We start from the raw sequence: 24,535 nt of genomic DNA, 5'->3' as shown, positions 1-24,535 counted from the left end.
TGAAGAGATTCAGTGAGGTGCTCTGCCTCACATGAACTGGAATTCTATTCCAGAGCGAAGGGAGCCTCTGGGTTATGAACCTGTCCCTCCAGCAAGTTCTATTTATTTCTGTGCTGAGGTTCAAGTCCCTCGAGCATGTGGCTCTAAGGGATTTAGATTTACTGAGGTGGAGCATGTCCATTAATTCTGGATTTGATATAGCTTTGTATGTCAGGCATAGATCGCCTCGAAGTAGGCAGTATGCAACTGAGTAGAGCTGGAGTTTTTTTAACCGAGCAGCATATGGCATCTGTTTGAGACCCTTGATCTTCTTGGTGAGATACTTTTGGGGTATTTCTAATTGCTGCAGGTGTCGGGTAAGGTACATCCCAAAAGGGGCAATGTATTCTATGATGGACCTGATGAGGGATGAATAAAGGGGCACGATTACCTCTCTTGACCTAGATGTGAAACCCTTCGTGATGAGGTGGGCTAAGTAGAAGGTCTTTCTAACCACTTTGGCAATGTGGTTTTCAAAGGAGAAACTGCTATCAACTTGGGTCCCCAGGTCCCTAATAACTTTCTCTGTACTTAATGGGTTTCCGTCTATGTGGTAATTTGTGGGCACATTGTTTTTGTCAAAGGGTATGACTATACATTTTTTGGCATTTAGCTTTAAACCTTGTCCTAGACACCTTGTTAGGATGATAGACCACTGGCCTATCTGACAGTTCCTTCTTGGTGGATGCTGCCAAAAATAATGAAATTCACTAGGAGACCCTTGCTCCAATGCCATCTGTCCTTGAATAGGCAAAGGATCCCATCCAGCTTCCGTGGGATGCTCTCCACTATGTTAGGCTTCAACCATGCCCTCTCTGCCACCAGGTTCATAATGCAGTCAGTGAGATCACCCAGAGGTGGTAAATCTGAAGGCCTCACAGAGAATCTCCTCTTCCAAGGCAGGGGTTGGTGGGCCAAGTACCCCTCTACTGTACTAAGTCTAAACAGACAAAGTACCCCCTCTTGCAAATATGTTTACATAGTGGCTACTAAGGGGACTCATCCAAAACACCTAAAGACTCATGCTGACCTCAATGGGATTGCTTAAGACTTTCACTGCTGCCATACTGCTGGAAAGGATGATGACAAAACAAGGCAGCAGACTGGTGGCTGCTGAGGGATGGAGCCAAAGAAAGTGAAACATCCCCTGCCTACATAATGGGTTAAACTATCACCATTTTGAGCAACTCCAGTGCTGATGGCAGAATCCATGGCACAGGAGACCTCAGAGTCAGCACAGTTATTGCCCTAAAGGACATGGTCATTGATGATACCAGATACAGAAGCACAAACAACAACCATCTGGGTGGCTCCACTGTTGATACTGGTGCAGACACCTTGAATGATGATGACTCCAACACCAAGAAAGTTGCTGAACAGGTTGGTGATAAAGATGGTGTCAAAGATGAAAAGTTGACACTAAGACCCTGTAACTTTGCAGTAATCAGAGTTGAGTGACTCAGATGCATTGAAACTTCTAGCTGCAGTGTCTGAAGGTTTGGATGCACTGTTTCGAAATTGTGCTGAGTCAAAAGTAGAGGCCATTGGGGAAGGGCCCACCTCCTGGTGTGACATATGCTCCGTAGTAGTGGGTACCAGTGTTGTCTTGGCCAGTCCGGAGCTATTATGATTCCCTTGGGTCTCTCTGCTTTGATCTTTAGTAATACTGAGGTCATCAGTGGCAGAGGTGGGAATGCATAGATTGTTAGGAAGTTCCAGTTGAATGAGAGAGCATCTATTTTCCAAGCTTTTGGATGGTATGTCCTTGTGCAGAATTTTGGTAGAAGATGGTTGAGGTGAGAGGCAAATAGGTCCACTTCTGGCCTGCCCCATGTCGAAGTGAGTTGTGTGAAGACCTTCGGATGTAATCTCCACTCGTGTGGATCTGTGAAATTCCTGCTTAGGCTGTCCGCCAACACATTGTCTTTGCCTGGAACAAACTGGGATTGTAACTGGATGTTTAGGCTCAGTGATTTCTCCCAAAGATGCATTGTCAGTCTGCAAAGGGGGTAAGAGTGGGTGCCCCCTTGCTTGTTTATGTACCACATCACAGTGGTGTTGTCTGTCCGTATCAGTAAATTGCCTTGCTGAAGTTGGTGTTGAAAGGCCTCGATGGCAGCATTTCCTTTTGGTTTATATGTAGATGTGTTTCCTTTGGAGACCATTGTCCTTGTATACACCTGCCTTCCATGTGCGCCCCCCATCCAAGGTCTGAGGCGCCTGTGGTCATGGTCTGTGTTATCTGTGGTTTTTTGAATGACATACCTGTGTTTGCCTGGCTCACTGAGGCCCACCATAGGAATTCCTTTTGTAGGCATGGAATGAGCGGTATGATTGTCTCCAAGTTGTTGCTGTGTTGAGACCAAATGCTTTTTAGGTACCATTGAAGCTTTCTCATGTGTAGTCTTGCTAATGGAACCAGGAGAATGCAGGATGCCATGTAACCCAGGGCCTGTAGGAATCTCCTTGCAGTCATCTGGGTGAGTTTTGCTAAACTTTTGAAGTAATGAGTTAATTTCTCTTTCTTGTCTTCTGTCAGGTAAGCCATTTGAGAGGCTGTGTCTAGTTTGGCTCCTAAGAAGATTATTTGCTGGGATGGCTGCAGTCTTGACTTTTGGAAGTTGACTGTGTATCCCAGAGCTTGAAGTAATCGTATGACATAATCCAAGTTTTTTGTCAACATCAATTTGTCGTCCGCTTGTATGAGGCAGTCGTCCAGGTACGGGTAAATTTGTATCCCCTGGAGCCTGCAATGAGCAATTACTGAAGCCAGGCATTTTGTGAATACTCTGGGTGCAGTAGATAAGCCAAATGGCAATGCTGAGAATTGATAATGCTCTGGCCCTGCAAGAAATCTGAGGTATCTTCTGCAGCTGTGTCTGATAGGGACATGCAGGTATGCCTCCTTGAGGTCCAGAGTAATCAGCCAAGACCCCTTGCCCAGCATGGGAAGGAGTTGCTGTAGAGTCAGCATTTTGAACTTTGGTACTATGAGAAAGGTGTTTAATGCGGACAAGTCCAGTATTGGTCTCCATTGAGATTCTTTTCTTGGAACAAGGAACAGTCTTGAGTAAAACCCCTGGTCTTGTTCTTGTTGTGGAACTCTTTCTATTGCTTTCATCCGAGTCAGCAGAGTGATTTGCTTGATAGCCTCTGCCCTCTGGTTTTGTGGTAGGTTTGGCATGCCTTGTTTTCTTGGCAAGGTATGAAAATGGAACCTGTACCCTTGGTCTATAATGTCCAAAATCCATTTGTCCTTTGTCAGTCTGTGCCAATTTTCTGCAAACAGAGATAATTTTCCGCCCAAGGGAGCTTCTATTTGTTCCTTAGTAGGCGGAAGTAGAGGAAAGTCATTGAGATTGTGGCTGTGGGGCAGGTGAAACCCCTGCGTCACTTCTTTGGTTTCCTGGCTGCCATTGTCGTCCCCTGTAAGGGCCTCTGTATTGGCCTCTTCCTCGGCCACGTCTGTTCTTACCCCTTTGAAACTTTTCTGGATTAGGAAAGGACCAGTTTTTAGAAGGCCAATGCCTACTGAATCTGGGGGGTTGAACCTGGAGGAAATCTTTCACCGTCTGAACTGATTTTGCTTTTTCTTCGATGGTCTTTAACACATCCTTAGCATTAGCACCAAAAAGCTTGTTCTTTTCCAAAGGTGCATCCAGAAGTTTTGCCTTTACATGATCTGGTAGAGGTTGATCTTTTAACCACGCATGTCTACGAATGACTGCCCCTGTCATAGCTGCCCTACATGAAGCTTCCAGTGCATCATATCCACACTGCAGGAAGTGATTGCTTACTTGCTGAGTGTTATGTACAGCTTCCTGCAAAGCCTTCCTGTCTAAAGGATCAGGAGTGGCTAATGTTTTTTGTAAATCTTCTAACAGGAAATCCTGATATTGTAACATATGAAAAAGGCAATTCAAAGCTCTCATAGATAAGGTAGTGGATGTGTAAACCTTTTTGCCCCATCTCTCTAATGACCTAGCTTCCCTGTTGGAGGGCAATGGATTTTTAGAGGTGGAAGCTGAAACTCCTTTAGGCCCCTGTGAAATAGTTTCCAAATCAGTAGTATGGGCCCTGAATAAATGGGAATGAGTTTCTGGGACCCTGTAATACCTGTCTGGCTTGGCTGGAGCAGGAGGAAGAGAATCAGGGGTAGCACTAGAGTCAGAATATAAATCATCCAAAACATCAAGTACAGGAGGAATAGCTAAGGGCCTGTGCTGGGGCTTCTTAAGGAAAGTCCTAAGGCGTTTTCTGGAATCAGAATATTCCTGTCCTTGCCACTTGAAATGTTCCCTCATGGTATGCAGAACTTCCCCAAAAGAAATATCCTCAGGAGGGGAGGCCGAGGAGATGGAATCTTCTGCATCCGAGTCCTCATAGGTCTGGAAGAGCTCTTCCTGGCTATCAGAGTGGACAGAGCCCTCAGAATCTTCTTCTGAAGGAATAGGGTCAGGGGGTTCAACCCGGGGCCTTTTATCAGAAGGAGGCTGGGATCCTCTCTCAGGATGGGCCTGTGAACCTCTAATCATAGAAATTAAGTCAGCAGCCATGGACATAATTTGTGTCTCTGGAGTAGGCTGAGGTAAGGTTTTAGTAGTAAGATGCTTTGTTTTGCTGGCTGCCTTAGCCCTAGTGTAGGCCTTAATACTCATGGCCATAGGAGGCCTGGCAGCTCCACGTGCAGGAGTGACCTTGTCTACAGCAATGGTCTCGGGCATTTCCTCGGTTTCGGTATCCGGAGGAAAATCGATAACTGGCGTCGGAGTGATGTCCGGAATCGGAGTCGTCAGTAATGCGGTATCTTCGGTTCGGAGCGGTGGAGAGACAGTCTCAGAGGGAACCGGAGCACTCGTGCTAGGTTTTGGCGTGGAGTCGGTGGTAGACGCGGGCCGAGGATGTCGGTCCCGGTCTTTTCGCTTCTTGGGAGTTTGCGATGTCGGAAGTTCCGACGGCATGGTGTAAGCAAATTTATTGCCGAAAAAATCTTCAGCGAACTCCACCCGGCGCCTGAGAGTGCGCTTGTTGAAGGGAGCACAGGCTACACAGGCTGAGACGTCGTGGTCTGGGCCAAGGCAAGGAAGACAGTAAGAGTGGAAATCCTTATGAGGTATTTGTTTACCACAAGAATGACAATTGTTAACTTTTTCAGTAATTTCTGACATCGGCTGAGGCAAGAAAAGGTCCCCAACGGGGTACTTAGCTTTTTTGATGACTTCGGTATCGAAGAATACAGGAGCTGACCGACCGGCACTTGCGAACTGCTTCTGCTTCGGGCACCGCGCGGCAAGAAAAAGGAAATGGCGTCGGCTGATGCTTATGTACTCCAGCCGCTCTGACGTCAGAGAGAAATGCGACATCAGCCGACGTCGGACCCAGACTTAGGAATCCGGCCGACCGAGGGCTGCCTGAGGCAGGACAACCCCACGTTATGACTGCAGTTGCATTCTTGAAGGACATCAGAAGAACACTATCACCAATAATAGCAATAATAAATAGAGGATACAATGAAAGCACCAATAACGATATATACAGAAATGACTCTTTTCTTCTCTGCCTACTTGGGTTAACATTCACTCCACAAGATGTTTGTGAGAGGATTGTTTAGTAAGCCATTATAGAAAATGTACTTGCTGCTTCAAGAATTTTAAACTGACAGACTCTCTCCCTAAATGGGGTTAGTACCTTTTTGCAAAGAATTACTAAGGAGACCTAGATGTGAGGAAATCTCAACATACATTACTCATTGATTCATTCCTTACCTCTGCAAAGCCTTGACTGCATCACTTTCTTCCTTAAACACAATGTATGCATTCATATTATGACGCTTGGGGTGGCTCTTGCGCCTGAGAAACAAATGTTAATGATTATTAAAACATTTTAAACACTTCATTTAACAACTGAACTGAAAACTAAATTGTTTTTGTTTCATTTTTATTTCAATATTGCTTCAAGCTGATAGGCCATATGTTATCCTTTAATGTAAATCAATAACAGATACCCCATGAATGAAAGAATCAAATGCTGGCCATCAAATGAATGTCATGACAGTAAATCTGCTGCTCAGGAAACCATACAGCCTTCACTGCTACTAACTTTCCGTAAAGACAAAACCAGTGACAGAACAGTAAACAGTGCCAGCATGGCTCAAAAAGCAGCAAAAACTGTATCAACTAAAACAGTCCATTTTCATACTTTGCAGTCAGGATTTACATATATGTAAAGGAAAGGGGATGAAAACAAAGTACAAATTTAAGTGGCAACCAAGTGTGTTGCACTAATTTCATCTGAAGCATGAGAGTGCCAAAGAAGGCCAACAGACCTTACATATACCGAGTTCTCCTCTTGTGAAGGCTTTGCTCTCACAACCTTTATAGAGAAAACTTTGACAAGTGCCCCTCCACCACCCACCACACTCTAAAGAACTGCATGTCAAAAACGTCACAGCCATGGATTCACTGTCTCTATATGAAGTATGTTTCTAAACACCTTTACTAAATTATAACAGGATAACTGAAAATACAAATTAACAGAACAGAAAAGAAAACAAACCAAATTAACCTCTGTTGTATTCACATTACATATATGCTTTCTTCCTTTAAGAATTACTCACTCCGATATTGCATATATTGCTCAATTCTCATCTTTTCGTTCAGTGTCACTACTCCTGATTATTCTCCACGTATTGTTTCCACAAATTCCATTATCTGTAATTTGCTCCTTCCTTTTCCTAAAGCTCCTACCTAAAGTTCTTGCATTTATTTTTCAATATTCAGTATTTCAATCACAGTTGGTTTAGATTTTGATTTCCATTTTCTAATAAATAAATCTTGTCAACTTGTTACACTGCAAAAACAATGTTCCCAGTTACCTCTCTCTCTTCCATCACAATTCCAGAACTTATCTACTGGAGAAAAAATCTCCGAAGTCTATTTGGGGTATAAAAATACCTATGCAAACAGTTTCACGCAAAACTTCTAAACCTTCTGGACTTTGTTGCATACCAGGGAGCCATACTGATGATCTTCCATTGTTCATTTGTAAACTGTTTTCCCTGTCTCTCTTCCTACCATTTCTAACATCCTCTGGTTGATTCTTATAGTTATCATGCAATATTTTATATGTCCTAATAATTATCCCTTTTTTAACAGCAGCTTCCATTCTAGACTCGTATAAAAATTCTGTCAGACCTGGTTTTTCACTTAGCACTCCACTATCCCGCTCTCTATCTATACTCTGATATCAATCCCTGGTGGGGAAGCCTGTCTCTAACATGCAATCCAAACTTCTTCTTGGCCTCATCCCACTTTATTAACTTTCACTCCCTAGTTAGGTGCTCCCAATACCTTTGTTACTTTGCTAATGTTCTCCAGTATATTCAAGGCCCCTCTTGCCTATTCTCTATACCCCTACTATAGTCATCCCCTAATGGCAAAATCTCCACACTCTGTTTCCATGTTGGCTTTGTTCTTAAAATAATTTCTGCAACTTTTAACAGCATAATACTGTGTACAGTTGTGGTTATTCTCCTTAAGAATCTGTATCCAAAATCCTAATCTCTCCTTGTTTCTCAGACATTCTCCATTTCATCATCATCACCCACTTTGATTTATAACTCTCTGCTTGCTGTATATGAGGCTTAAATGCATAGCTCTAAAGTATCCATTCAACTAAGGTAATCATAATCACCTTGTTCTGTGGGGAGGACCAACAACTTCCTTCAACTCTTTATAGTCCACAACTTCTCCCCGGTTGATGAAAATATGTCTGACCATTACAGAACCCTAAAGAGACTTAACAACATTTTCACTGGTTGAATCTTACTATCCATACCCATAATCAAGAGCTTTCAGTATAGTACAGTTTTGTACCTACCATAAATGTAGATGTTCGAAGATCCACATTGCTGCAGTCCTTACTTATGGGTAGTCCGCTGTCCTCGGTCGGCCCGAATACCAAAGTATTAGGCTGACGTCGGTCATGGGCGCCTAGATCTGACATCAGAGCGTCAGGGTATAAAGGCGCATGACCGACGTCATATCCTCAGTCTTTTCTTGCCCCAGATGTCAGAAGGCCAAACCAGAAAGGCCACAGCCAAAACAGAATACCTCCCAAAACATGCCCACAACAACCATCACCTAAAGCATAGCACCAAGTCAAACTACAGAGGGAAGGAGGGAGGGTATTGACTGCAGCAATGTGGATTGAACATCTACATTTATGGTAGGTACAAAAGTACAGTTTTGTACCTACCATAAATGTAGATGTTCGAGGATCCACATTGCTGCAGTCCTTACTATTGGGTAGTCCGCTGTCCAGTCGGCCCGAATACCAGAGTATATTGACGCCGGTCAGGGCGCATTAGACTGACGCCAGTACGCCAGGGTACTAATGCGCATGACCGACGCCATATCCTCAGTCTTTTCTTGCCCCAGATGTCAGAAGACCCTAAAAGACAAGGCCCAAAATACCTGCACCAAAAATATGTACAATATATACAAAAATATCAACATATAACCTCACCTACACAACCACCCCTAAACACAGAGGGGAAGGAGGGAGGGTATTGACTGCAGCAATGTGGATCCTCGAACATCTACATTTATGGTAGGTACAAAACTGTACTATGTTCTTCGTTCCACATTACTGCAGTCCTTACTATTGGGTAGAATCCCAAAGCAGAGGTAAGGGAGGCTGGCAAATCATAAAGAAGTAGGAGCTGACAACATGCCCTGCAAAACAGCTGTGGCAAAACCAGCCCTAGACTTAGAGTAGATAGGAAGGTGATAATGCTTAGAGAAAGTATGCACTGAACTCCAAGTAGCTGCCTCCAAAATATCCTTAGTTGCCACCCCTTAGAAATGCTGTTGAAGTGGCAGTAGCCCTAGTGGAATGAGGCCTAATCCCAGCTGGAATCTCCTTGCCATGATGGGAATAACAAAATGCAATGCAACACCCAATCCACCTAGAAATAGTTTGTTTTGACACAGGCTTGCCCTGAACTCAAAGCAAAAGAAACAAACAACTGCTGAGACTGCCTAAAATCCTTAGTCCTGCTTAAATAATAACGCAATTGCCTGTGTACATCTAAAGTATGCAAAATCTTTTCCCTTTATTTTGGGGGTCTGCATAAAAGTAGGCAAATGAATAGTTTGGTTTAAAGCCACACTAGAAACCACCTTAGGCATAAAGGAAGGATTAGTACGTAATGATACCCTATCCTTATGGAAAATCAAAAAGGCTCTACTGCCATAAGGGCCTGCAACTCAGACACCCTTCTTGCAGAAGTAATAGCCAACAGAAAAGCAGTCTTCCATGACAAGTATTTCAATTCAGCAGTAGCCGCAGGCTCAAAAGGTTGTAGAGTAAGTTTTTCCAACACAAAATTGAGATCCCAAGCAGGAGTAGGAGCTCTACGGGGGTCTTATATTCTTTGCCCTCTAAGAAACTGCTTGAACAAAGGATGCGAAAACAATGGTGGGTCACAATCATAGTGAGCTGAAATTGCTGCAGCATGAATTTTAATGGAAGAGAAGGACAAACCTTTGTCCAATAACTCAGTAAGATATTGAAGAGCCACACTCAAATTAGGCTCAGAAATCTCCAAATTCTTTGCTGTACTCCAAAATAAAAATCTCTTCCATTTTTCATGACACTTTCCTTGTACTAGGTCTTCTAGCTTCCATAATCACATTTAAAACTTGTTGAGGAAGTTGAGACCTGCTGTGTTTCAACACAGAATATGCCAGGCTGTTAGATGAAGAGAGTGAAGCTTGACATTGAGCAGATGACCGTCCTTCTGAGATAACAGATGAGGAATCAAAGGTAAAGGCCATGGAGGCTTCCTTACCAGACTCCTTAGTAGTGGGTACCAATGTTGCCGAGGCCAATCTGGAGCTATCAAAATCATCCTTGGCTTGTCTTGTCTGACTTTTAATAGCACCTTTGGAAGAAGAGGCAGAGGTGGAAAGGCATACACATGAAGGTTTTTCCAACTGAAAGACAGAGCATCCACTTTCCAAGCTGTGTGATGAAACCCCTTTGTGCAAAACTTTGGCAGCTGGTGGTTTAGTGGAGAAGCGAACAGATCTATGTCTGGAGTTCCCCATGACACTGTCAATTTCTGAAATACATGAAGATCCAGTTTCCACTGGTGGGGATCCATGATTTGTCTGGTTAGCACATCTGCTAAGCAGTTCTGTGCTCGTCGCAGCAACCTTGCCTCAAGACTTAGTTGCAAGCTTAGCGCAGTCTCCCATAAAATCATTGCATACCTGCATAGAGGATAACAATGTGTTCCCCATTGCTTGTTGATGTACCACATGACAGTTGTGTTGTCTGTTAGAATCAACACCTGCCCTGGAAGAAGTAACTCCTTGAAAGCCATTAATGCAAACTGGACTGCTAACATCTCCTTCATGTTGATATGTAGATGCTGTAGTCTGGCAGGCCACTTGTCTTGTATCCACTTTCCATTTAGATGAGCTCCCCAAGCAATGTCCGAGGCATCTGTCGTTAAAATCTGACTCGCCTCTGGCCGGGTCACAGAGAGTCCCTTGTTTAGGTGACATTCCTGAGCCCACCACAAAAATTCTTTTTGAAGGCAAGGTATTATTTGAATGACAGTGTCCAAATCCTGGCAGTGCTGTGTCCATACATTTTGAGATACCATTGTAGCTTCCTCATATGCAGTTTGGCATTGGGAAGCACCAGAATACAAGATGCCATGAACCCTAATGCTTGAAGGACTGTCCTTGCAGTCAGCACGGACTGATGAGATAGTTGATGGAAGTAAAGTGATAGACTCTTTTGTTTGTCCGGGGTTAAAATGGCCATCTGGGCTGCTGTATTCAGTCTCACACCCAGAAAGCACATGTCTTGAGAGGGTACTAGACTGGACTTTATTTCGCTCACAGAATACCCAAGGCTTCTTAGATCTGCTATAACATATTCCAGTTGCTGTTGTTCGTCTTCCTTTTCTTGAGCCAGAATCAGGCAGTCGTCCAAATAAGTATACATTTGAATTCCTTGTAGCCTGAATTAAGCTATCACTGGAGACAGAACCTTTGTGAATACTCTGGGCAGTAGATAAGCCAAAGGGCAATGCAGAGAACTGATAATGAGAATTTCCAGCTCGAAACCGCAGATACTTCCTGCAACTTAGCCTTATAGGCACATGAAGGTAAGCTTCCTTGAGATCTAAAGTTACCATCCAGTGATCTTTGCCCAGCAGAGGTAAAAGCTGTTGTAACGTCAACATCTTGAACTTGGGAATGTCCAGATAAGTGTTGAGAAGAGATAAATCCAGAATTGGTCTCCACGTGTTCCCTTTCTTTGGTACTAGGAACAGGCGAGAATAAAATCCTAGGCCCCTTTCTGATACAGGGACTGGCTGAATGGCCCCCATCTGGAGTAACTGAGAAATTTGCTTGTGAGCCTCTTTTCTTTGTGGAGGAGGAGCGTCTGGCATGCCTTTGAAAGGGGGCATTGTATGGAAATAAAACCTGTAACCGTGGTGAATGATATCCAACACCCATCTGTCTGGAGTAATTAAATCCCAATTTTCTTTGAAAAGAGACAGTCTTCCTCCCAAAGGAGCTGCCAGACGAGAATCTACTGGCAGCTGAAAAGGCAGGTCATTGGGTCTGTTTACGAAAGGACTGACCCCTGCCCTCACCAGAAGTCTGAGCAGGTGAACTCCTGATCTAGGCCTAAAAGAACCTTGAGCTCTGCCCCTACCACGCCTAGACCTACCCCTAGACTGGGAATCATAAGCAGGAAATGTCCACCCCTTAGCAGGCCAATTTCTACTAAACTTGGTGGCTGCACCTGCAAAAATCTTTAACAGTTTGCATAGACTTAGCTTTGTCCTCCATTTTCTTTAAAACTGCTTCCACAGGCGAACCAAACAACACATCAGACTGTAAAGGAGCATCCAAAATCCTTGTCTTAACATGCTCAGCTAAATTCTGATCCCTCAACCAGGCATGCCTGCGAAGAACAGAACTAGTGGCAGCCACCCTCGAGGAGGCCTGTACAGCATCAAAACCACATTGCAAAGAATGCTTACCCACTTGTTCAGACACATGAACCAAATCCAGCAACTCTTTACACTCAATACCTTCCGCCAAAGCATCCACCTTAGATTTCAATTGTGAAAGGAGATAATTTTGATATTTTAGCATGTGAAACTGACAATTCAACGCCTCATGGCTAGAGTGGAAGAAGTATACACTTTCTTTCCCCACCTATCCAAAGCCCTTGCCTCTTTATCAGTGGGAACAGGATTTTTAACCACAGAGGCCTTAACACCTTTAGGCCCCTGAGAAACAGTTTCTGGGTCCGCCCTAGGACTCCTAAACAAATACTTATGAGCTTCGGGCACCCTATAGTACCTATCAGGTTTAACAGGAGCAGGAGGCAAAGAGTCAGGGTTCAGGGAAGCCTCTGCAAAACATCTTCCACCACATTCAACACAGGAGGTATAGCTAAGGGCCTATGCTGGGGTAAAACAAGAATTCCCTAAGCCTTTTCCTGAATCAGAGTAATCCTGGCCTTCCCATTTAAAGTGCTCCCTCATGGAATGCAGAGTCTCTGAAAATGAGAAATCCTCAGGAGGAGAAGCTGTAGGAGTGGAATCATCCACATCAGAATCAGAATAAGGAGGATACTCCAGCAAATCTTCCAGAAGACTCAGAGGCCTCTGAACCCTGTTCAAAACTATCAAACTCCGGTTCCACCCTAGGCCTCTTATCAGGAGGGGGCATAGAACCTCTAATCATAGTAATCAAATCTTCTGCCATTTTAAGCATATGTTTCTTAGGTACAGAACCCAAATGCTAGGAGAAGCCCCCACTGAAGCTGAACTTGGCCTACCTCTCAAAGAAGTTTTGGCAACAGAAGGAGAGGCTCTAACTACGTTGGGAAGAGAGGGAAGAACAGTTACCTGAGAAGCCCCCTCAGCCTGGCCTACCTCCTGAGAAGGCACATCCTGTAACAATAAAGTTTCTGCCTGGGACTCCATAGAAACTCCTGGCAAAACCACTGGCTCCACTGAGCCTTCTAAAGAACCGACGTCCGGGACTGCCGGTTCATCAACCCTAGGCTTCACTGTTTTGTCCTTGCGCTTCTTGACGAAGCGGGCGTCGGAGCATCCGACGGCATTTTATAATTGCAATGTTTCCCAAACACTAACCTGGCACAGTCTAACCTCCTCTTAATAGTGCGTTTGTTAAACCCAGCACAAGAGCGGCAACCAACAACGTCGTGCTCAGGCCCTAAACAAGGTATACACAAGGTATGGTAATCCCTATGAGGTATCTGTTTCCCACAAGAAATACAGTTATTCACTTTTTCTGACATCCGGTAAAATACTGAGGCAAGAAAAAACCAAAATGTTCCCAACGGGTACTTAGCCAACTCTGATTCGGTCTGAAACTCCGGTTTCGAAATATTTCAGAACGCCAACCTGCACTCGCAAAACTGCTTCTGCATCGGACCATGCGGCAAAAAAGACTGAGGATATGACGTCGGTCATGCGCATTAGTACCCTGACGCATTGACGCCAGTCTACGCGCCTGACTGACGTCAGCCATATACTCTGGTATTCGGGCCGACTGGACAGCGGACTACCCAATAGTAAGGACTGCAGCAATGTGGAACGAAGAACATCTGTACTATGTTCTTCATCTCACATTGCTGCAGTCCTTACTTATGGGTAGAATCCCAAAGCAACGGGAAAGGGAGGATGGTAAAAATCATAAAGCATTAGGGGCCGCTAAAATGCCCTGTAAAATTGCAGTGGCAAATCCAGCCCTAGACTTAGAATAAAGAGGAAGGTGGTAATGTTTAGAAAAGGTATGCACTGAACTCCAAGTAGCTGCCTCCAAAATGTCTTTTGTAGATACCCCCCTTATAAAGGCCTTAGAAGTAGCAGTAGCCCTAGTGGAATGAGGCCTGATTCCAGCAGGAATCTCCTTACCATGATGGGAATAACAGAAAGAAATACAAAACCCAATCCATTTAGAAATAGTTTGTTTTGAAACAGGTTTACCCTGTGAACCCAAAGCAAAAGAAACAAACAATTGCTGAGACTGTCTGAACTCCTTGGTTCTGCTCAAATAATAACGCAACTGCCTGTGAATATCCAAAGTATGCAAAATTTTCCCTTTATTTTGGGGTTTGCATAAAAAGTAGGCAAATGAATAGTTTGATTTAAGGCCACACTAGAAACCACTTTAGGCATAAAGGAAGGATTAGTACGCAAAGATACCCTATCCTTATGAAAAATCAGGAAAGGCTCCACTGCCATGAGGGCCTGTAATTCAGAAACCCTTCTTGCAGAGGTAATGGCCAACAAAAAGCAGTTTTCCATGATAAATACTTTAACTCGGCAGTAGCTGCAGGCTCAAAAGGTTGTAGAGTAAGTTTTTCCAACACAAAATTGAGATCCCAAGCAGGAGTATGAGCTCTACGGGGTCTTATATTCTTTGCCCCTCTAAGAAATTGCTTAAACCAAGGATGAGAGAATAAAGGAGGGTCACATTCATAGTGAGCAGAAATGGCTGCAGCATGGACCTTTATTGAGGAGAAAGACAAACCCTTGTCCAATAACTCAGTAAGATATTGAAGAGCAACACTTAAATCAGGTTTGGAGACATCAAAGTCCTTTCCTTTGCTCCAAATAAAAATCTCCTCCATTTATCAGCGTAAACTTTCCTGGTACTAGGCCTCCTGGCCTCCAAAATAACATTCAAAACTTGTTGTGGAAGTTGAGACCCTCCAGAGTCTAAAACAGAATATGCCAGGCTGTTAGATGCAGAGACTGAATCTTGACATTGAGGAAGTGACTGTCCTCTTGTGACAAAAGGTGCGGAATCAAAGGCAGAGGCCACGGAGGTTCTCGTACTAAACTCCTCAGTAGTGGGTACCAGTGTTGTCGAGGCCAATCCGGTGCTATCAAAATCATGGTTGGCTTGTCTTGTCTGGCCTTCAAAAGTACCTTGGGAAGAAGAGGCAGAGGTGGAAAGGCATATACATGCAGATTGTTCCAACTGAAAGACAGAGCGTCCACCTTCCAAGCTGTGTGATGAAACATTTTTGTGCAAAACTTTGGCAACTGGTAATTTAGTGGAGAAGCGAACAGATCTATGTCTGGAGTTCCCCATAACACTGTCAACTGTTGAAATACATGAGGATCCAATTTCCACTCGTGAGGATCCACTATTTGTCTGCTCAATACATCTGCTAAGGAGTTCTGTGCTCCTGGTAGAAACCTTGCCTGAAGATTGAGGTGTAGATTGAGAGCAGTTTCCCACAGAATCATCGCTTGCCTGCAAAGAGGGTAAGAATGGGTTCCCCCTCCTTGTTGATGTACCACATGACAGTAGTGTTGTCTGTTTGAATCAACACCTGCCCTGGACGAAGTAAATCTTGAAAGCCATCAATGCAAACTGGACTGCTAACATTTCCTTCAAGTTGATATGCAAATGTTGGAGTTTGACAGGCCACGTTTTGCACCCATTTTCCATTGAGGTGTGCTCCCAAGCCTTGTCCTAGGCATCTGTCGTTAGAATCTGACTCGCCTCTGGCCGGGTCACAGAGAGTCCCTTGTTTAGGTGACATTCCTGAGCCCACCACAAAAACTCCTTCTGAATGCAAGGTATTATCTGAATGACAGTGTCTAGATCTTGGCAGTGCTGTGTCCACACATTTTTGAGATACCATTGAAGCTTCCTCATATGCAATTTGGCATTGGGAAGCACCAGAATACAAGATGCCATGAACCCCAAGGCTTGAAGGACTGTCCTTGCAGTCAGCCTGGACCGTAGAGACATTTGCTGGAAATAAAGAGAAAGGCTTCTTTGTTTGTCCGGGGTCAAGAAAGCCATCTGGGAAGCTGTATTCAGTCTCACACCCAGAAAGCACATGTCCTGAGAGGGTACTAGACTGGACTTTGTTTCGCTCACAGAATACCCTAGGCATCTTAACACTGCCATCACATACTGTAGATGATGAAGAAGTTCGTCCTTTTCTTGTGCAATAATCAGACAGTCGTCCAAATAAGGATAAATCTGTATTCCTCTTAGTCTGAAAATGCTATCACTGGAGCCAGAACCTTTGTGAACACTCTGGGCGCAGTAGATAAGCCAAAGGGCAATGCAGAGAACTGATAATGTAAATTTCCAGCCTGAAAACGCAGGTACCTCCTGCAACTGGGCCTGATAGGAACATGAAGGTAAGCCTCTTTGAGATCCAGAGTAACCATCCAGTGATCTTTTCCCAACAGAGGTAAAAGCTGTTGTAAAGTCAGCATCTTGAACTTTGGAATGTCCAGGTAAGTGTTGAGGATAGATAAATCCAAAATTGGTCTCCACGTGTTTCCTTTCTTTGAAACTAGAAACAGGCAAGAATAAAATCCTAGGCCCACTTCTGACAGAGGAACTGGCTGTATAGCTCCTATTTGAAGAAGTAAAGAAATTTGTCTGTGAGCCTCTATCCTTTGCAGGAGGACGCCTGGCATGCCTTTGAAAGGAGGCATGGTATGGAAATAGAACTTGTAACCTCGGTTTATAATGTCCAATACCCATTTGTCCTGGGTGACTAAATGCCAATTTTGCTTGAAAAGAGCCAACTTTCCTCCCAAAGGAGCTGCCAGGAAAGAGGAATCTGGCAGCTGAAAATGCAGGTCACTGGGCCTGTTTACGAAAGGACTGGCCCCTGCCCTCACCAGCAGATTGAGCAGGCGAACTCCATTGTCTCGGCCTGAAGGTACTCTGAGCTCTGCCCCTACCACGCCTAGATCTACCCCTAGACTGAGAATCAGAAGAAGGGTACGTCCACCCCTTAGTAGGCCAATTTCTACTAAACTTTGGAGGTTGTACCTGCAAAAAATCTTTAACAGTCTGCATAGACTTAGCCTTGTCTTCCATTTTCTTTAAGACTGACTCCACAGGAGGACCAAACAAAACTTCAGACTGCAAAGGGGCATCCAGAATTCTAGACTTAACATGCTCAGACAAATTCTGATCCTTAAGCCAGGCGTGCCTCCAATGACTGAACCAGTGGCAGCCACCCTAGAAGAAGCCTGTAAAGCATCAAAACCACATTGCAAAGAGTGCTTACCCACCTGTTCAGAAACATGCACTAAATCCTGCAATTCTTTACACTCTATGCCCTCTGCCAAAGCATCCACTTTAGATCTTAGCTGAGAAAGGAGGAAATTCTGATACTTCAACATATGAAACTGGCAGTTCAAAGCTCTCATTGCTAAAGTAGAAGAGGTATACACCTTCTTACCCCATCTATCCAAAGCTCTAGCTTCCTTATCCAGAGGAACCGGATTCTTAACAACAGAGGCTCTAACACCCTTAGGCCCCTGACTAATAGTTTCTGGGTCCGCCCTAGGACTCTTATACAGATATTTATGAGCCTCAGGCACCCTGTAATACCTGTCCGGTTTAACTGGGGCAGGAGGCACAGAATCTGACATCCGGTAAGTAACTGAGGCAAGAAAAAACAAAAATATTCCCCAACGGGGTACTTAGCCCAACTTGGTATCGGTCTGAAACTCCAAAAAAAATTTCAGAACGAACGGCACTTGCAACTCTGCTTCTGCATCGGACCATGCGGCAAAAGACTGAGGATATGACGCCGGTCATGCCTTTATACCCTGACGCCTGATGTCAGATCTAGGCTTCATGACCAGCCTAATACTTTGGTATTCGGGCCGACCGAGGACAGCGGACTACCCATAAGTAAGGACTGCAGCAATGTGAGATGAAGAACATCTCAGCTTTTCTATTACCTTTTGTTTAGCCTTCTTAGGTGTCATATTATAATTGTTTTTAATTAATACACCTAAATAATTAATCTTATCATGCCCTCATAAGTATGGGTATTGCTAAACCAATTCATGTGAGGATACATTAGCTTACCTCTACAGAGTTCGTTTTATCTTCACTAATTTTATATCCCAAAAAGACTTGAAACCATCTCAAAATATTCCATAAAACTAAAATGTCCCTTTCCGGATTTATCAAGTACAAAATAATTACCATCTGGAAGTAAAGCTAACTTACCACTCCAGTTATATTCTTGAATTTGTGAGTCTCTTACTTACTTTGCCAATGACTCTAAATATAAAGCAAATAAAGGGGAGGGAGGACACCACTACCCGATTCCTCACTTCAAACACACCCTGTCAGAAAGGAACTATCCTACCTTAATTCTTTCCTCCGACCCTTCATATAGCATCATAATTAACCCTATAATTCTATCAGTGAATGCAAATGCTTCCATTGCCCTACTCACAAAATCTGAGTTGACTCTACTGAATTCTTCACCAGTTTCAAAACCCACATACTAGCCTCCTAGTTTGACAGCCTACATAGTCTGACGGACAGCCTACAGCCACACCGATTACATCAGCCTCTTACATTATCTCACCTCGCCCCAGAACCCATGGCACCACCCTCTCTCTCAGAAGATTAGTTAACCGCCCTTCCATCTGATCCCTCCCAGTTTCCATCTATCTAGCCAGGTACACAGCCAACTAGCCCTCTTTTGCACGGACTTCTCCACCTGGAACCCGAAGAAAGGAAGAATCTGAACAGAAGGGTCCTGACTTCACCACCTGGAACCTGAAGACAGGAAGAATCTAAACGGAAGTGCCCTCACTAACAGCTACACCCAAGGAAGAGGCTTGATAGTGAAGACCCCAGAATGGAACACAATAGAACCATGCTCTGAGACCAAGGGCATTCTCTCCCTCACTGTAAATACCCTACAGCAACCAGGCAAACATTCCAACTACTTAGCCTGTATTTAATAAAATTTCTGTAATATGCTGTACAAAGAAAATTGTTGTCCCAGGGCCCCACTCCACACTGCTGCATTCTTTAGACTACAGGTACAGTCTATCTATACTGTTATCCAAGGGCCCTACTCCACACTGTTGTATTATTTACACCACAGGCATAGTTTTTGCCTATATACAAGAAATCAGAGATGCTTATTTTTACTAAAGGTTTTGTACACTCTGCAGTTCACTCAAGGTGGATTTTTATTTCATGGGCACCAGATGCCTATACAAAAGGTTCTGAGGTCTCAAATTTTACTTATATTTTTCCTGCAAATTGTGCACATTCGTGAGCACTGTGGCTTGCTTCCACTGTAAGCGAATTCTCTGGATGCATGTGCTGTTCAAAAAATGTGAGTTACCTAGTGTGGCTCTAAGTGACTACCTCCCCTGCATATAAAACATCTATCTTCATCAGGAAGAAGAATGGGGACTGGTCACATTAATCATGTATATGAGCCTCTTATAAGCAGGCACAGCAAACCAGTAAGACAGGCCAGACAATAGGTTCATAGGTTCATACTAGGCTATCTGCCCTAGGGCATTTATAAGCCTAGCCAGAGTGTTTGGCTTTCACCACCCATTTTAAATTAATTTTGCTATGCCCTTTTTCGAGGTTAGTATATTGTGCCTCTGTCTAACAGTGACACAGAAGTGATACCCAGGGTAAACCTACGATCTCCCATCCACTCATCAAGGTTCCTCTTGAAGAGAGTCAATGAGGGACTCTGCCTAACCTGGACTGGGATTTTACTCCAGAGTGAAGGGAGCCTCTGTGTTATGAATCTGTCCCACCAGCATGTCCTATTTATTTCAGTGCTGAGGTTCAAGTCTCTCGAGCACGTAGCTCGATGGGATTTGGATTTTCTGAGGTGCAGCATGTCCATTAATTCCGGGTTGGACATGGCTTTATACGTCAGGCACAGATCACCTCTGAGTGGGCGGTATGCCACTGAGTAAAGCTGGAGTTTCTTTAACCGGGCAGCATATGGCATCTGTTTGAGCCCTTTGATCCTCTTGGTGAGGTACTTTTGGGATCTTTCCAGTTGCTGCAGGTGTCTGGTAAGGTACATCCCAAAAGGGGCATTGTACTCAATTATGGGCCTCATGAGGGATGAATAAAGAGGCACGATGACCTCCCCTGATCTAGATGCGAATCCCTTCATGATTAGGTGGGCTATATAAAATGTTTTTCTAACCACTTTGGCCACGTGGTTGTCAAATGAGAGATTGCTATCAATTTGGGTCCCCAGGTCCCTAATTACTTCTTCTGTACTTAATGGATTACCACCTATGTGGTAATTTGTGGGCACTTTGTTTTTGCCAAAGGGGATGACTATACACTTTTTGGCATTTAGCTTGAGGCCATGGCTCTGGCACCAGTTGTCTGTTTCTATGAGGCCCTTCTGGAGGATGCTTGTGTCGGCTGGAGAATCGATTATGGCACTCAGTTTGCAGTCATCTGCGAACTTGGTCAGCCACAGTCCTTCCGTGTTGGCCTGTACCTCCGAGAAATATATACCGAACAAGAGAGGTCCCAGGACTGAGCCTTGTGGGACGCCACTTGTAACTGGTTTGGAGTCTGACATGGCTCCAGCAATTCTAACCATGTGGGTTTTGTCCTTGAGCCAGTTTGCAACCCATCTAGTGATATAGGGGTTTATATTTAAGCTGGTGAGCTTATCTATAATGCCCGAGTGGGGTATTGTATCGAAGGCTTTTGCGAGGTCCAGGTAGGCTGTGTGGACCACCTTCCCCTCGTCAATGGCCTTGGTGACTATTTCAAATAAATCAACCAGGTTTAAGAGGCAGGATCTGCCCTTAACAAAGCTGAACTGGGTAGGATCCAGTGTCTGTAGGTCCCCAAGATCTTTATTTATGAGGTCCATGATGATCCTTTCCATAGCTTTGCAGACCAAGCTAGTCAGGCTTAAAGGGCGATAGTTTCCAGGATCTGTTGAGGCACCACCTTTGTGGAGAGGGACCACTGTTGCTGTACGCCACTCTTTGGGTACATATCCTGTAGTAAGGCTGAGACTGAACAGTAGTTTTATGTTTGGGTTTAGCTGTTCTTGGAGTTCATGTAGGACGTAGCCCGGGACACCGTCGGGTCCCATTGATGCTGTGTTTTTTGCTTTTGAGAGGGCAGCTCTTACCTGAGCATCTGAGATGTCAGGGGGGCAGCACTCTGCTGGGATAGATATTTGGCCTTTTGGTGGGGAGGGGAGTTTGCGCTGAACCTGTCAGCTAGGATGTTGGCAATGTCTGTGGGTTCGGTGTATTTTTTTGTCATTTTGGACTAATTCTGAGCATATCTGGGAATTCCCACCCAGGTTCCTAACATAACTAAAGAAAGCCTTGTGATTATCCTTTTGTCCTGTGCAATTTTTCTCTCAAAGCTGGCCTTAGACGATTTTATGAGTGCCCGTAGTTTTTTGCTAATACTGATCAGAGATGCCTTCCCTTTTTGGGTTTTGCTCTATCATGTAGTAGCTTCCTCCTTCTATTGTATAGTTTGTTTATGGCTGGGGTCCACCAGACAGGACGTCTGCCTTTGGAGGATTGGGTCTTCATTTTATCTGGGATTGCATGATCCATGCATTCCTGAAGGTGTTCATAGAATGCGTTTATAAAGGATTCTGCAGTTTGGGCCATATTTTCCACAGGCCCAAGGGCTTTGAAGGATTCCACCTCGGTTTTGAGGAGTGTGAAATTTGCTTTAGAGAAGTTTTTCACTGTGGTTTTCAGGGCAGGGGGTGGAGTCGGGATGTGAATATCCAGTGAGATTAGTTTATGGTCTGATCTTACCAGTGAGGGATACACTTCTGGTCTGGAGCATAGAGTCCCCATGTTGGTGATGATCAGGTCCAGTATGTTTTCCCCTCTTGTGGGAGTGGTAATTAGAAGTTATGTACTTGCCATAACGTTCCATCTGAGTAGGTGGATTCATTTGTCTGCAACCTGTGGGTATGGATCCGATATCGGATCCGAACCGGCATGGTTTATCCAGCTATGTATCCGAGCTCCTAGCTCCCCCCTCACCCATAATGCCCCGCTCTCCCTACATTACCTAAGATTGAGTTTGCCCTGTACCAAATACCCTAACCGAAGGGTAACACATCCTATGCAGGAAACTGACAAGGCCAGGGGGATAGGAGGGCAGGATGGTTGCAGACAAATGAATCCACCTACTCAGATGGAACGTTATGGTAAGTACATAACTTCTAAATCTGAAGTAGGAGAATTCATTTGTCAGCAACCTGTGGGACAGAGTCCCCAGCTACCTGAGTCTTGGGCGGCCATCATGGAAGGATATTCCGGAGCACCGCGGAGCCAAAGGATGCTCTACCTCTAGACGTGATATCCAGCTTGTAATGAGAAATAAAGGTATGAGATGAAGCCCAAGTGGCTGCTGAACAAATGTCATCCAGAGGAACCCTAGCCTTAAAGGCCGCTGAGGTAGAAACAGACCGGGTCGAATGAGCATGGACTCCCTCCGGTGCGGACCTCCCAGAAGCTTGGTAGGCTAAAAGGATACACTGGGAAATCCAACGTGACAAGGAAACTTTAGAAATTGGTTTACCCAGATTGAATTTGGCAAAGGAAATGAACAATTGGTCGGATTGCCTATGACCAGCTGTCCTGTTAAGATAAAAATGAAGCTGCGTGTGAACATCCAAGGAATGCAGCTTGTATTCGCCTTTGTTCTGATATTTAGGAAAGAAAACAGGGAGGTTGATGGACTGATTAATGTTCGCTTCCGAAGCTACCTTAGGAAGAAAGGAGGGATTGATCCTGAGGCACACACGGTCCGGATGGAAGACCAAATAAGGCGGTTTCATGGACAGGGCTTGAAGTTCAGAAACTCTCTTGGCTGAAGTAATGGCTACTAAAAATGCAGTCTTAAGAGACAAGAATTTTAGATCTACTGTGGCCGCAGGCTCTAAGGGGGGAGCGGTCAAGGCCTGAAGAACCAAGGAAAGATCCCACGGTGGAACCGCCTCCTTGACAGGGGGTCTAAGCAGAAAGGTGCCTTTTAGGAAGATTTTACATAACCTGGCAGACATAAGAGGCCCAGAGTCATGACCAACATGGTAATGAGAGATGGCCGCTAGCTGAACTTTAACCGTGGAACTACTGGCACCATCATTAAAGAGAGTAGTAAGAAAGTCTAAAACCAAAGGAAGGGGAACCGTGAAGGGATCTAGACCCTGCCGCTCCGCGCAAATGGAGAAGCGTTTCCATTTACTGCGGTAAATTTTTCTGGTAGAGGGTTTATGAGCCGCTACCAGAATGGCCTTAACTGGGGACGAGATACCGGGAGTCCTGATTAGGAGTGGAACTGGAGCAGCCAAGCAGTCAGCTTCAAGTTGTCCAGGTTCGGAGTTGGTAGGTTCGATGGGTGTGATATCAGATCCAGAATGGGATCTAGAATCCAAGGTGGATTCACTGAATGAGACCTTAGGTAAGGGAACCAGATCTGTCGAGGCCAGAATGGGGCTATGAGGATCATTCTGCACCTCAACCAAGAGGCTTTCTGAAGCACCTGGAGCATCAGAGGCAGAGGGGGGTATGCGTAAAGAAGACCGGGAGGCCAAGCATGCACCAGAGCTGCCTCGGGAATCCCCTGGAGGAGGGATTAGAGGGAAAAAACTGTCGCACTTGGTGTTTAAGGGAGAAGCAAAGAGATCGCAACAAGGAGTCCCCCACTGTGCGAAGATACGTTTCGCTACTTTAGCATTGAGAGACCACTCGTACGGGTAGAGAGTGGTGCGACTGAGCTTGTCCGCAAGGATGTTGGACCGACCCAGAATATGCGTTGCGATGAGAAAGCGGTTGGTGGAGATCGCCCATTCCCACACTCTCATGGCTTCTCGACATAAAGGGTAAGACCTGGTTCCCCCCTGTTTGTTGATGTACCAGACCACCGACAGGTTGTCTGACTGAATCGCAATTGTTCCCAGGGGAAGAAAGGCTTGAAGTGCTTGCAACGCCAAGAGCACCGCCCTCATCTCCAGAACATTGATATGCAGGGAGGTCTCTGAGTCGTTCCACGTGCCTTGGACCGTCCGGCCCGCAAAATGCCCCCCCCACCCGAGGCGGGAGGCGTCTGTGGTCACTGTGGCAAGAGGGGGAGATGCACAAAAGGGGCGGCCTCCGTGGAGATCCGTGGAATGGAGCCACCACAAGAGAGACCACTTGCAAGCCTTGCTGATTGCAATGGGGTGATGTAGGGGGAGAGAAAGATATGACCATTGTACTTGAAGCGTCCATTGAAGTACCCGCATGTTCAAGCGGGCAAGTGGGAGAAGAGAAATTGCTGCCGCCATAGACCCTAGTGCCCTCAAGACCAATTCCGCCGGAACCGAGCTGGAGTGGAGGATGGCCCGCACCTGGAGTCACAGATTCCGAACTCTGTCGGTTGTGAGAAAGGCCCTTAACTTCCTCGTGTCTAACCTGGCTCCTATGAATTCTATCAACTGAGTAGGGGCCAGGTTGGACTTTCCTACATTTACCGTGATGCCTAGCCAGGGAGCTAGGTGAAGAAAGGAGTCTCTTGCCAAGGATAGTAGATGCCTTGTTGGGGCGGTGAGAAGCCAGTCGTCCAGGTACCGAAAGACCTGCACCCCTGAA

At 45.0% G+C, this 24,535-nt stretch overlaps 1 protein-coding gene across 1 annotated transcript in view; it reads right to left on the bottom strand.

The window, feature by feature from the left end:
* The window catches only part of RBM34 (RNA binding motif protein 34), a 574,650-nt gene that overhangs the window by 286,692 nt on the left and 263,423 nt on the right, over window positions 1-24,535 (bottom strand). The window contains exon 7 of the mRNA XM_044058641.1: window positions 5,805-5,888. Within this exon, the coding sequence (XP_043914576.1) occupies window positions 5,805-5,888 (84 nt within the window). The remainder of the gene's footprint in view (window positions 1-5,804; window positions 5,889-24,535) is intronic.

Source organism: Protopterus annectens, chromosome 16.part0 (genome assembly GCF_019279795.1).
Source record: "Protopterus annectens isolate FY-2018-M chromosome 16.part0, PAN1.0, whole genome shotgun sequence".
In the NCBI taxonomy this organism is placed as follows: Eukaryota; Metazoa; Chordata; order Ceratodontiformes; family Protopteridae; genus Protopterus; species Protopterus annectens.
The sequence above is the reverse complement of the archived record's forward strand: the minus strand, read 5'-3'. Positions and strand labels throughout refer to the sequence as shown.